Source organism: Rousettus aegyptiacus, unplaced genomic scaffold (assembly GCF_014176215.1).
Source record: "Rousettus aegyptiacus isolate mRouAeg1 unplaced genomic scaffold, mRouAeg1.p scaffold_m13_p_7, whole genome shotgun sequence".
In the NCBI taxonomy this organism is placed as follows: Eukaryota; Metazoa; Chordata; class Mammalia; order Chiroptera; family Pteropodidae; genus Rousettus; species Rousettus aegyptiacus.
The window spans coordinates 22,378,707-22,392,751 of record NW_023416310.1 but is presented as its reverse complement, the minus strand read 5'-3'; the positions used below and the strand labels follow the sequence as shown (position 1 = coordinate 22,392,751).

The 14,045-nt window shown below is 32.0% G+C and overlaps 1 protein-coding gene across 3 annotated transcripts in view; it reads left to right on the top strand.

Moving 5' to 3' along the window:
* The window catches only part of HNRNPLL (heterogeneous nuclear ribonucleoprotein L like), a 32,416-nt gene extending 19,103 nt beyond the window's left edge, over positions 1-13,313 (top strand). The window contains exons 7-13 of one of the 3 annotated variants that reach the window (XM_016162531.2): positions 479-550; positions 4,579-4,796; positions 7,855-7,976; positions 8,461-8,662; positions 9,247-9,304; positions 9,396-9,494; positions 12,578-13,313. In XM_016162531.2, the coding sequence (XP_016018017.1) occupies positions 479-550; positions 4,579-4,796; positions 7,855-7,976; positions 8,461-8,662; positions 9,247-9,304; positions 9,396-9,494; positions 12,578-12,633 (827 nt within the window). In that variant the 3' untranslated portion in view covers positions 12,634-13,313. Of the gene's footprint in view, positions 1-478; positions 551-4,578; positions 4,797-7,854; positions 7,977-8,460; positions 8,663-9,246; positions 9,305-9,395; positions 10,517-12,577 lie in introns of those variants that run through there. The other 2 variants (XM_016162533.2, XM_016162530.2) reach the window with 2 other exon arrangements.
* Positions 13,314-14,045: the final 732 nt, after the last annotated feature.

Genomic DNA, 14,045 nt, shown 5'->3' with positions numbered 1-14,045 from the left:
AAACCATGTAATACAGGTTGTTGTTGGCTTATGCTGAACTTCTTGAAAGAAGCCCACTTTGAAAATGTGTTGCTGTTGAAGCTAATAGTATGATTCAGGTACTGTCTTTCAAAAGTACTGCACTTAAAGCTTGTTTTAAAGACATGTATTGGTAAAAACTTCTGTACAGTGTCAAACTCTAGCATTGTGTACATTCATTTTCTGAAAAGTATCCATTCTTTCCTTAAATTTGAAAGTGATTGTATTTGGCATTTGCCAAAAAGATATTTTCATGTTAAGTGGAGTTTGTTAGATAGAATTACTTTAAACTTTTGGTGTTTGTATTTAAATTGGATATGAATGGATGTTTAAAGTTAACCAGGAATCATATGTCTTTTATGAATTGTAATGGATGTTTTGAATGGGTGTTTCCCATGTGAGAACTCTGTTAAGTACTTGGGTCAAAATTGTTAAAACCATGTTTCTACTTTTGTGTCAGATAGAGGAAAGGGTCGCCAGAGACAAGCCATTTTGGGAGAACACCCTTCTTCGTTTAGACATGATGGCTATGGTAAGTTTGTCAAGGCAGAAGGAAGGTAGTAGAGACGAACTATTAGAATTTTTGCATTTCTGATGAAGAATGGCACATTTCTTGTTTCTATTTTTCCTGCTTACCTGACTTGGTTTATCTGAGATCAGTCCCTTATAATGTACTTCCAAGGACTTGTCCCAAATCCTTTGCTTTTTTAGAACATTGATAAATCATATAATCCTTGAGGTAAACAAGCTATTGGTTGGGGATTGAAAGTTTTTTTACCATTATATTTTGTTTTGTCTTGGTTTTGATTAGTAATGGGCTCTGGTCTGTTAGAGGGACAAAAAGAAGTATTGCTCAGTAAGTGTATTTTCTTCCATTCTAATTATGAGCAAAGAGGAATTTTGAATAATAAAGGCAGAATGAATGGGGTATTTGTTGAAAAGGAAACATGTTTCTAGTTAGATCTTAATTATTTTAGTTCTACAGTTGATAGTTCAGTTTTTGGTTAAATTTGTATTTAAATCCTCTTTAAAACTTCCTTAGTTTTAATGTTTGCTATGTTGATAAGATTATGAAACCCTAGAATAATATTCTTCCTCTGGAAAAAGTTAGGTATCAGACTATTGTTCTTGTAAGTAGATGTTGAGAATTACTATTGATAAGACTTTTAACTTCTATGATTTTAAATATTTTTTTGTTTTTTAAAAGAAATTATTGACCCCCACCTATTCTATGGTTGAAAGTTTAAGTACAATGCTATTTGAAAAATAGAATCGTACTGTTGGGACTTATCATCAAAAAGCTCCTGGTGTTGCCTATTGTCTGAAATATTTTCAGATTGCTTACGTGTCTGATGGTCATTCTTAGCTGTGAGTTTTAGCTTATTCCCTAGTGTCTATTTTTGAGCTACAGGAATTAATTACCTGTGTGTGTATGTATTTAAGTTTCTATAGTATGGCAGAAGAGGTTGAAACTATGTTATGTCGAAACAGTAATTGTGATACAGAATGAAAATCTTATTACATAGTCATTTTAGTGAGTGTGTTCCATGACCATTTTTCTGAGCTGTTTCTTTAAATGTGGTCATATGGGTAGTTCAGATCCTGCAGTAAAGAAGCATATTAGGAGGCCACTGTACTTTTTTGCATAAGGGAGAGTTTACACAAGATTTGCTAATCACAGGTTTGTGATTACTGACTAACTCATGGCAGTCAGCTGAATGCTAGAAATTTGTTAAATGTTTTACCAAAATAGGCTAGAAAAATCTGTGCAAGAATAAATGAAGGACAAGTTACTCGAATAGTGTTGACAAAGACTTTTTTCTCAGTGTGAGTTTTCAGGTTTACCGTCTTTATAAAATATATCTTACTGAATAATTGTGTAAACAAAAATATGTTTATACCCTAGAAGAACTATATAGTTTCATGCCTTAATTTATTTAGAGGGTTTGTGTGTGTATATGAATTTTAAAATGTAAGTTTACTTAAAGAGAGGTGGTCCAAAATTTTTTGGAGTGATGGTTGCTAAATAGGGATCTTTCAGACTCTGGAGAGTTCTGAGGAGGAATTGTTGTGGTATGGTTATGTAGGGGCATCCATTCTGAGCTGTGTTCACTGCAACATTTCACTGAGGATAATTCTACTTTTTCAGGGAAGTAAGCAGAATAGGATACAGGAAGGGAGGAGAGAGGGAGAGAGAAAGATGAATAAAAAGAGGTAGAAAAGAGAAGATGAGGAAATTGGGGAAAAGGTAAAGAAGATGAGAGTGGGTGCTAGTGATGTGGAGCCTTTTTACAAATATTGCAAATCATAGCTGTACCCTTTAGGTTCAACAGTTCTGCAAAACAGGTTTATTTGCATTTTTGTGTCATATCACGCTTTGCTTTTCCTTTATGTTGCTATGTGAGAAAGATGGAATGGAAAAGGTTTAATTTAATGAGATTAAATTTATGATTTAGTTTATTATAGCAGTATAAATCTGTGCTTTCAGAATTATTTAACTCTTTTAATTTAGGAAGCCCAACCTTATGAGATGAACCGATAGAAGCCCTCATACTTGAAAATTTGCAAAAATACACAGATTTATTTGCTATGAGCCCAGGAAAAGTTTGTATATTAATTGCTAGAATTTTGGTTCTGGTGCCTGGACCAAAGCTTTTAAGAGTATTAAAAATGGAAAATGCCTTCAAAATATTAATAATGCCATTTATGTAGCATTTTCCCAGAAAAGTGATATTTTAAATACCGGAAGCATTAGTTTTTTAAGCATTGAAACTTTTTTGCATGAACTATTTATATTTAGTATAGAAAACTGTTTAAAGACTTCTGTTTTTCCTTCTCAAGCAATATCGGTAACAATTTAAATTCTATAGGTAACATAATTTAATTCCGATAGGTCAAGGCCATAATTACAAATATCACATATACTCTTGAACTGAATTTGATTGTGACTATGGTAGTAGAACTCAGTTTTTAGACCTTGGCCAACTTAAGCAGAGAAGAAGGTTTCCACTGACCGTTTATCAAAATTTGTCATTATAGTAGTGTCATTACAAGCAAATGGTAGTAGTGGAGTGGGGGGTTTGGGGGGGAGGGAGTATAATATCTATATATACTTTTGCAATAGGGATAAGAATGATTGATTTATAACTCCAAGGTACATATAACAGTTTAGCGGCCAAAATATGTGTAGTTACTAAACAGGTAACTCACCGTGAGCTATATTGATTATTTGGATAAACTACCAATTACCAAGCAAGAAGAGCAATTGAAAATCATGACCAATTTAAGGCAATACTGATGACAATGCATTAATAAAATATTCCTCTATAAAATTGCAGGAATTCACACTGCATGTGCCCAGTGGTAGTGCTGCTCCGTTGTTACGAATGGCAGCTGTATTTAGAATATTGAATAGGAGTTCACATAAGCTCTAATAGCATGCTGTGATACCAAAATATAGTAGTTCTTAGTAACTCACTTAGTAGATGACGAGTATCCTGTAGTCTTACATAAAAATGAAAGTCCATAATATTATATGCTCTTGAGAAATGAGGAAAGGACTTGGGATTTTGGATTGGTTTCTTGAATATCAAGAGGACCTATGCCTGTATCCTAGAATATGCTTCTGTAGTCACCAACTCAGGAGCGCCTAAGATGTGTGTGTTCATATCTTCAGTTCTTATGCCTCTCTTCTTGTCTCTGTAAATGTGCCTTACGCCTACTTTTAGTATCACAGTTTCTCCAGAGTCTCTCATTCCTGTCTATTCAATTCACTCCAGCTTTATTTTTCTTGTTACTTCTAATCTTGTAGATGGGAAAACTAGATAAATTAAAGTTGTTTAGAACTATAAAGTTAACAGATTGATTCTTAAGAATTCTCAACACAAGAGACATAGATTTGTGTGTGTTTCTGTGATAACTGGTTCAGATACTCAGACATTTTCCTCTGGTTCTTGATGTAGTTTCTAAAAAATGGAGGTTACGGAATAATAACACCTCTGAATAGGTGAGGTATTAACTAAATCTAGGGTTTTAGTTATCTAAATTAAATTAGAATTGGAATAAAATACTAACCTGAAAGTGCGTTATAGTAGATGATTTAAAGGAAACAACTTTTAAGTGAAACTAAAGATATATCTCTGTATAGTTTTCTAGATTTTACTGTCTAGGTTATTGTATTATCCTACAAAAGACATTGGCAGAAAGTGGTTTTTTAAAATTCGAGATATAATGTGTATATAGTAGCCCACAGTATAACACTGACTTTCCCTTCTTCTATTTATGACATAGTCTTATATACTTTTTTTGTTAACGTTTTACTTTTTAAATATATAAATTTAGAGCCTGATATATGCAGATGTGTGCAGGTCAATGTATATTGGATCTGGTACAAATAAATACAGATTTTATTAATTCCCACAGGTTATATTTGAATATTCACATATTTGCATTTTCTTTGGACATACATCAAGCTAGTTATAGTAAGAGTTTAATTTTTTGTATGGTATAGTATATTTGCTAATGTTGTATTTTCTTTTTTCTTTTTGATCATTTTTATAGGATCCCATGGTCCATTATTGCCTTTACCAAGTCGTTATAGAATGGGCTCTCGAGATACACCTGAGCTTGTTGCATATCCATTACCGCAGGCTTCTTCCTCTTACATGCATGGAGGAAATCCTTCTGGTTCAGTAGTAATGGTTAGTGGATTGCATCAGCTAAAAATGAATTGTTCAAGAGTCTTCAACCTATTCTGCTTATATGGAAATATTGAAAAGGTAAGTTTCATTTTATATTAGCTTATTTTGCTAAGATATGTAGCAGGAAAATTCGAAAAAGCAGCAAATATGTGTCTTCTTGTATTAGGAACATGCAAGTTCTTTTAGTAGTGACCCACATAGGCTAAAAATCCATAAGATAGGAACTCCTAATGGATCGTTTTTTGTTGATAAGCGATCAGTATAGGTTGTTGGTACTAAAAATATAAATAACTAAGATAAATAGAAGTCCAAAACAGTGGTTTAATCAATTACTAAAGCATACACAGACACAGACATAGACACACACACACACACACATACACACACGTATATGCGTATATGTGTATAATTTAAGAGATTCTGTCATGTAACATGTTGAACTGTGGAATTTGAAAGAGCAGTTCCTTTCATGGAGCTAGATATGCACAAACATGTCTCAGAGCTTGGCCACAAGTCATGAATTTTAGGATAGTTCTAGATTTATATACTTGCCTCCCAAATGTTGGAGTTCTAGTATCTTCTGAGGAGAGATGGACTTTCAGCTCAAGTGGTATTTGAAACTGACCAAATTTGATAGAATGTGTCCAAAAGTTTTTCTCGAGAGACTTTATTCGTAAAGTAGCAAAACATTTAAGTTTTATATATTTTGAAGATCTTTAAAATTATAACTTTATTTTCCCCAGATCTGTGATATTTATTCACTGATAATTTCCCAAAGACTTAGTAATATCCTTGTGATAAAGTAGATGTTAAACTATTTTTGAAAGAATCAAAGAAAATTTAACTGGAGAAATGATTAGGAGTCTTAAGTTACCAATTATTTGATACACTTACTGATTTGAATTTCAATACTGTAGTAATGATATTTTCCCTGTTTTAAGTGGTTTTAGTGTTCTTTTCACAACAGTGAAAAAGTACAAGCATGTAAGTGTTTGGGAGAGAGAGCATGGCTTGAAAAGTTGGTATACTCTTAGTACTTAGTTCATAAATTCTAAAGCCTCCTTAATAGGAGGCAGCAACTTGAAAAATCTCTGAAACAAGAATTTCTTCAACATAACTATTTGACCACATTTAAAAAAAAAAAGGAAATTTCACATTTGGTCTAGGGGATAACATATGGTATATTTCTGCTTATGTAACTAGTCAAGAATACATGGGACAGATTTAGCAACACTGGGAAAAAAAGTTAAGATTTTTTTCATACAGACATTTATCTTAGACATCTGGGTGTTTAGTTGAGCTCTGGGAGCTGCATGCTTGATAACTAAATGGGCTCTAATGTGTATTTTAACTTTCTTTACATAATATTACTTTGGTGTTTGCTTTTCACATTCGTAGATAACCAGAATCAGGAAGTCTAATCATCTTTAGTACATCTTTGTCTTTCCTTTTTTTATTATTGGTTTCAAGTTTACAGTACATTGGTTAGACATTTTTATATAGTTTATAAAATGATCACCCTAATTGCTCTTTCTCTCCTCTGGCTCTCCACCTAGCCATTGCATTAATGTTGACTGCGTTCCCTATGTGTGCTCCCCATCCCGTGACCATCTATCAACTACTAATTTTGTACTTCTTTAACCCTTCACCCCTTTCTCTCAGCCTCCCACTTCCCCTCCCTTCTGGCCATCACCAGATTGTGCCTCTATATTTGTGAGTCTGTTTTTGATTAGTTTGTTCTTTTTGTTTATCAGATTTCGCATATAAGTGAAATCTTATAGATCTTTGTCTTTTTGTGTTATGAACTAATCATTTCTTATTTAGAAACCCTAATCACTTTGTCTAATAAAACTTAAATCGTATTTATGTTATTTGAACAGTGTTAGTCTCTCTTGTTCCGCATCTCAAAGTTTTTTAAACATTTTAAATGATAAATTATGATACATTAAACTCAAGCCATCATAACCCTTAAAGTTAATCCTTAAATTTAATTTTTCCTAACTTTTTAAAAAGATTTACCAGTATAAGAACTACATACTTAACCTATATATTTAGTCACTGTTACATTTGTAGGATGTTCTTGGATTTAATCAAGGGAGAGAAATTTTGCCCACAAGAAGACAATTGATTTCAAGTAAAACTGAAAAATCCTGCTACAGCTGTTTTGTTTAATATAGGCATGATATAAAAATGCTAGGGTATAAAAATGTCCATTAAAGTTGATAGTTCCAGTGATGGATATAAATGCTATGTTGCATTTGTTGTGTAAGTACATTCCGAGTATTCCTTTGAGGTTAACAGATAAGAAAAAAATGTATTCAAGGTGTCATGAATGTTAGTGGTTCTTAATAGCTATTTATGGACTTTGCAAGGGTTAAGCACTATACCAAGTGATTATCATACTTTATCCCATCTAACCCTTACAGTATTTTATACTAAAATTGGGATAATATAAGAATAACATGGCCTCTGCCCAAGAGTCATGAAAACTTATGAAGTATTGCCTGTGTTTTAAACCACCCCTGCCTTTCACAAGCCTTCCTCCTGGCAGTGCTGTGCAAGGCCATCTTCTGTTATTTCTTATGTAGGATTTTGTATAATGCTGTAACAGCACTCTGAGTATTTGGTAATTTTTATTTACTTTTAAATTTCTCACCTGCCTATTAGAATATAAGCTTCAAGAAGACCATGTCTATTATGTTCACTGTTATATTCTCAGTTCCTAGCACAGTGCTTATCAAAGCATATTAGGCACTTAATAATATGTGTTAAATGAAAAAATATTGATAAGTCCTGTCAGATGTTATCATCTCCATGTTATAGGGAAGTCTGAGACTCACAGAAGTGAAGTAAATTGCCCTAGATCACACAGTTAATAAGTAATAGCCGACAAAAGCCTGTACTTTTCTTTAATATGCTATACAATAGAATTATAGTCTTCCTTTGTAACTTGATTGAATTTCGATATGAAGTAAGAGTATCTAATAATAGCACAGCAGAATAAAGTTAAGATTCCAGGTAATCTTCTATATTTGACATCAACCACTTAAGCCATATATATTTTTTTTTTTTTTAGGAATTCAGTTACTGTAGAAGGGAATTAAATGGTCACCTTTTGGGGGTTTTGTATTTACAGGTAAAATTTATGAAGACCATTCCTGGTACAGCACTGGTAGAAATGGGTGATGAATATGCTGTAGAAAGAGCTGTCACACACCTTAACAATGTCAAATTATTTGGGAAAAGACTTAATGTTTGGTAAATATCTTAAGTGGTAAATTTAAAATATATTTTAAAATCTTTATTTTTTTTAATGAAAGACATTAATTTCAATTTCAGAATATTTTAATGTAAATGAAAGCACATCTGAATCTAGCAGCTATAGTGTCATTTTAGAGAAAGTATTATGGTCATATAATTCAGATTTTAGTTTTTAGTTTTATGATCATAAAACAGCATGTCAAAATGGACCTGTTTTTATATTAAAGTTTTCTAATATGAGAACATATTTAATAGATTTTTTTCTAGTTGATGTTTAAAATATGAGTGATGATAACACAGACTAAATTTAAATATTTAAATAAATGTTCAAAATATTAAGTATTTCAACTACTTAAATAGCTGCATATGGTTTTTTCATTAAGATTAATGCAGATATGTATGTAAATATTTTGAGACTGCGTACTTGCTGCTCTTTATCTAACAAGGTATGTTCTCTACCTTTTTTCTTTCTAACCTTCAGTGTGTCTAAACAACATTCAGTTGTTCCAAGTCAAATATTTGAGCTGGAGGATGGTACAAGTAGCTACAAAGATTTTGCAATGAGCAAAAATAATCGGTTTACAAGTGCTGGCCAAGCATCTAAGAACATAATCCAGCCACCCTCGTGCGTGCTGCATTATTACAATGTTCCATTGTGTGTCACAGAAGAGACCTTCACTAAGGTAGGCACTGAAATACAAATTGTATAGAATGTTCTTGTTTTATTTTTTAAAAAGTCATATTTTAGCCTCATTTTAAAGTCTTGCTCTGTTCATCTGCTGCTATATTTTTTAAATTCGTTCGGCACTTTATATAGTTCATTCTGGCTTCTATTGTTCATTGACCTTCTATTGGTTTGTAGCTCAGTTCTTTTGAGAGTTGGAATTAGAGTGTAGAGTGAGATATCCTTACTCCTGCTTTTAGCAAGTTCTTTTACCATGTCTTTAATTCTCACCTCCCCCTAAATTTTGGTTTTTTGGAATTCTACTCCCTACTCGTCAACCAATAAATCCTGGTCAACTCTGAGAAAATATGTTTCAGTTACAAATTTATGGTTTTATTTTATTGCACTAAATTATTGACACAGTTTATAGAATATCACCATTTTTAATTGATTTTCTCATACAGCTTATTAAACTAAAAATATATTTGATTTAATTTATTTATGACAGACTCAAACTTAAATGCTGTCATAAAGTTTAACTTTCTAAAAAAAGTAGGAATATTATTTTTGCCATATTTTAATAGTTTTACAATTCTTTGACAGTTGTGCAATGACCATGAAGTTCTTACATTCATCAAATATAAAGTGTTTGATGCAAAACGTAAGTGCACGTTCCCTCTTTTTAAATTTTCTGATTAAGTTGATGAAGAGCAAACAACAACTGGATTTGTGTTTCTTTGTTTTGTTTTTAGCTTCTGCCAAAACACTTTCAGGGCTTTTAGAATGGGAATGCAAAACTGATGCAGTAGAAGCCCTTACAGCACTTAATCACTATCAGATAAGAGTTCCAAGTAAGTACAATTGTGTCATAATTATTCAATGGGAGTTAATGTCAGAAACATTCACAATAATTTAAAAATAACATTATTATTATTTTTTAAATACAGAGGCAGTACAAAGGAAAAAAAGCATATAAATTCCACAACCCACATAATCCTTGTATTAGTTGCCTCTTGCTGTGTAACAGATTATTACAGCATTTAACACTTTAAAACAGCAAACATTTACTATCTTACTATTTTGGAGGGTCAGTAATCTGTGTATAGTTTAGCTGGGTAGTTCTGGCGCAGTCTCTCATGAGGTTGCAGTCAAACTGTTGTCTGGGTCTGCAGTCATTTCTAGCCGTGACTGGGGGCTGGAAAATCCACTTTCAAGCTCACTCATCTGATTGTTTGCGGGCCCAGTCAAGTCATTGTCCGTGTTATGGTAGCTGGCTTCCTTCAGAGTGAGTGATCCAAGAGAGATGGAGCAAAAGACCAAAACAGAAGCCACAGTGTCTTATAGTGTCTTTTATAACCTAATATTGGAATTGACGTACCATCACTTAGGTTGTATACTGTGGTCACACAGGCCACCCATGGTACAATGTGTATATCAAGAAGTAAAGATCTTTGGGGCCATCTTTGGGGCTGGCTTCCACAATACCTGTTGATCTTTTAAGAAGAAAGCAATACGTATGTGTCGTTAAACAATTCAAACAGTATGTAAAAGTACAAAATGAAAGTTAAAGCTTGTATACCTTCTAACCTTTTGTCTCTTTTATGCCACCTCCTTGCATATATACAGCTACATTTTTGAAACTTGAACAAAATGGTTCTGCTGTACATATTATTCCATGCCTTACCGTTTTCATTTAACACATTTCCCGTTTAGAAAAAAAGTACAGCTCTCTGTCAGAGTTAATTTAGTTTTACATAAATACTCTCTTTGAGGCTGAAGTAAATCTGACTGGTTTTCAGTGTGAAAATAAAATATAAAAATGTTCTTGGAGTTATTTCTAAACAGAACTTGTCTGCAATCCTAATGTAACAGAAATGTATACAGAAATCGGATACATCAAATGAATCTTCAGCTCACAACTGTTTGAGAATGATGTTAACATCATGCGTAGGTTGCTACGTTTTCTAGGATTTGACATTTCCAGCCATTGAGAACCACTATATTTTGTAAATAGAAATGCCACTATTCAAAACGATGCTATAAATAGAATGATGTCACTTGTTTCCCAAGACTATCGATATACTAGAATGATGCGAAAATAATAATAAAAGTGAGATTTTGAGTGACAAATTTTGTTGAGGGGTAAGGTTAGGACTATAATCCACAAGTCATCTCGGGGTAAACACTGCAGCTGCAAGTGCCGCTGGCGAGTGTTCTCGGGGCAAATGGGAAATGGGTTAATGCATTTTGGAGCTATTTCTGTATCAGCACAATGCAAAGCTACTTTAAAAATAAAACCATTTGCAGAATAGCTATTTATGGTAAAGATGTACCACAGCTTATATGACTTAATGCATTTTTCCCACTGATGAACACTGATTATTTCCAATTATTTTTTTCTATTTCTGTGATAAATATCCTTGTAGTTGCATTTTTTTGTATTTGTAGGGCATAAAGGTTTATATTTTGTAAATGTTTCTAGATCACCTTTTACATTCCTACCCTGTGGTGTATGAAAGTGCCCACTGCCCAACACTGTTAGCAACATGAGTATTGTTAGACTTCGAATTTTGTTTTAATCTGTATCAAATGAAATTATCTTTTTCTTTGTTTATTCTTTACATTATGGTAAATGGCTTTTTTTCCCTGTCTTTTGTTTGTTTGTTTGTTTCTTATTTAACTTTTGAAATTGATGCTGTGCAATTTACTTGTATCCTGGATCTTAAGGGTGTTAAAACTTTGTTTTTCTAAATAATAGAAAAATTATTTATTTTATTAGATGTGATGATGCATAGTTGTTAAGAAAATAAAAATATACCTCAAAGGATTTTTGGGTGGAATAACATTTAGGATTTGCTTTAAAATATTCCAGCCCCTCCAAAAAATGTGTGGAAGGGAAGTACGTGAAATAAGATTGCCAGATGTTGACGGTTTTTGAAGTGAAGTGATAGATATGTGAGGGTTCATTATACTATTATTTTTTTATGTTTGAAGTTTTTTTAATAAAAAGTTAAATAAGTAGGAATACTTCTCATTTGACTTCTAGTAACAAAAGTAAATTTTAAGTAGTAAGGCTTTTAATTTTTGATAGAAAGTTTTAAAGGCTTTAAAATTATATACATATTTGAGATATATTTAGGGTAGTATATGAATTTTAAACACCTCTGAGACAGATATAATTATTTCTGTTTTATCTGCATTGTCTTGTAAATACTTGTTGATGTGTATGCTTTTTCCTTTATATGACTTCCCCCCCCTCCCCCCCTTAAGGAGCTATAGCATTCAATACTAAAATTTTGGTACATTAAGTAAGATACCAGAATTGCTTTTTTGCATTATTAGTGGATAAAGAGTTACCTCTGCTTGGTCTGAAAAGTTGAGAAAAATGCATAAAATGGAAATATTTTTGTGTATTAGACCAAATTTTTTAAAAGTAATTTTAGAATTTATATGCCCTGTTGATCAGAGATTTAATACTAGATAGACTTCCTGGAACTTTTTCAGCTTATCGATCTCTTCCTGTGCGTTTCAGTCTTGTCCTACTTTCCAAGATATATTGAGTTGGTTTTTATAGAGGAGTTATCATTGCTAATAATTTTCTACAAAGTGAGCTTTGCTCATGGGCATAGGCCTAATCCTGATACAATTTATTTGTAATGATTAATGCACTAGAAAAAAATCCAGTTGCTTTCTATGTGTCAGATAATGTGTAGAACAGTAGGAATACAGCAGTGGACAAAATCTCTGGCTTTGTGGAGCTTATCTGCTAGTATATATGAACAGAAGTAACCTACCTTCCCTTTACATAGAAACTTTCCTTTTTCATATTTCTGGTTCTAATCCTATAAAAAGGTGAAATAAGTTACTCTGCTAATTCAAGGTAATCTTGAAAGTTTGACGAAGTGAACTCTAACTTTGTTTTTAATTTTTACAGATGGTTCCAATCCCTACACATTGAAACTTTGCTTTTCTACATCATCCCATTTATAAGAAGAGAAGAGCATGTTAGAATTTATGTTCACCTTTATTACAATTTTAAAGCTACACTTCATTTAAAAATCTAAAATGGTTGACCTAATGTTGCCTTGCTTACTTTGACTTAAGATCCTGTTCTGTAATAAACAAATATTTTGCCTTGAGTAAATTTGTTGTAAACTTACATATTGGATTGTTTTCATTTTAAAATAGAATATCATAATGCAGACTATCTACAACTTCCTTGTAGATTATACAAATATTTGATTTCTAATCTTATTATTTTTCTCCCACAGTGAAAATATATTTGCTTTCTTAATGCTAATTATCTGCAAGTATTTTTCCATTGTGTATGAGATTAATGCAGGTGAAAGTATTGCATTTTAATATTATAGAATTCCTATATATGTTTAGATGTTTAAGTATGTTGCAGTTATTCATATTAAACATAACTTGTATTTATTAAGTATCTTAATCAAGTTTGAGAATAACATTACACATATTAAATTTTAAGTACTACAGATTTAGCTGATTTTATATTTCTGAAAGGCTAACAGACATGGATACACTTGTACAGTATGCACTCAAACTTATTTAAATTGGTGTATTTTTTTTTTTAAGTCATTGTCCATTTGTATTGACATGCCTTTGTTTCTAGTTCAGTTTTGAGATTTTATATAAAGTTACAACAATAAGTTAATGTGTTTATCTTCATTGGTTGCCTGTGACTTGATCTTGAAAACATGTCTGGTATTGGCATTGAGATTTTATTAGAATTTATGATTAACAGTTTCTCTTCTAGATAATCTAAGATCCATCGATGGGCTTTAGGGAGTCTGTAAACTCCCTAAAATTGTATGTATGAATTTTGGGTACTTGCATTTTTATTTTTTACTCTTAAATCCATCAGTAATATATGTATTTTTCTATATGGTGCAAGGTATAAGGATCTACTTTTATTTTTATTCCAAACAGATAGCTATTTGTTTCAATACCATTTATTAAACATTCTTTCTCCCAGTGGATCTGTTTTCTTTTCTTTTCTTTTTTTTTTTTTTTTGGAAAATAGTATACATAAGTTAGATATAAGGACAAAACATGGTAGTAAGAGACTATAGCACACTATAACACACTTGTTATCAAATTCACAGCTTTTTTATAATAGAAAACTGATACAGCCATTTTATATTCATCTTTAAAAGAAGGGAGACTGTGTTTCATCTACCTAGAATAACCATGAAGTCTATAGTTGCAGTAGCAGTTTTGTCATCTTTAGACTTTTAAATAAATTTGCATATAGAAGTTCTATTTATATCTTTTGTAAATGCTTCAGTTTGAATTTTAACGCAAAAAAGGCAGTTTTAATCCTTTTAGAAATGAGATAGAGGTTAAAAAAGTTTGAGCTGTTAAAAACTAAACACATCAAT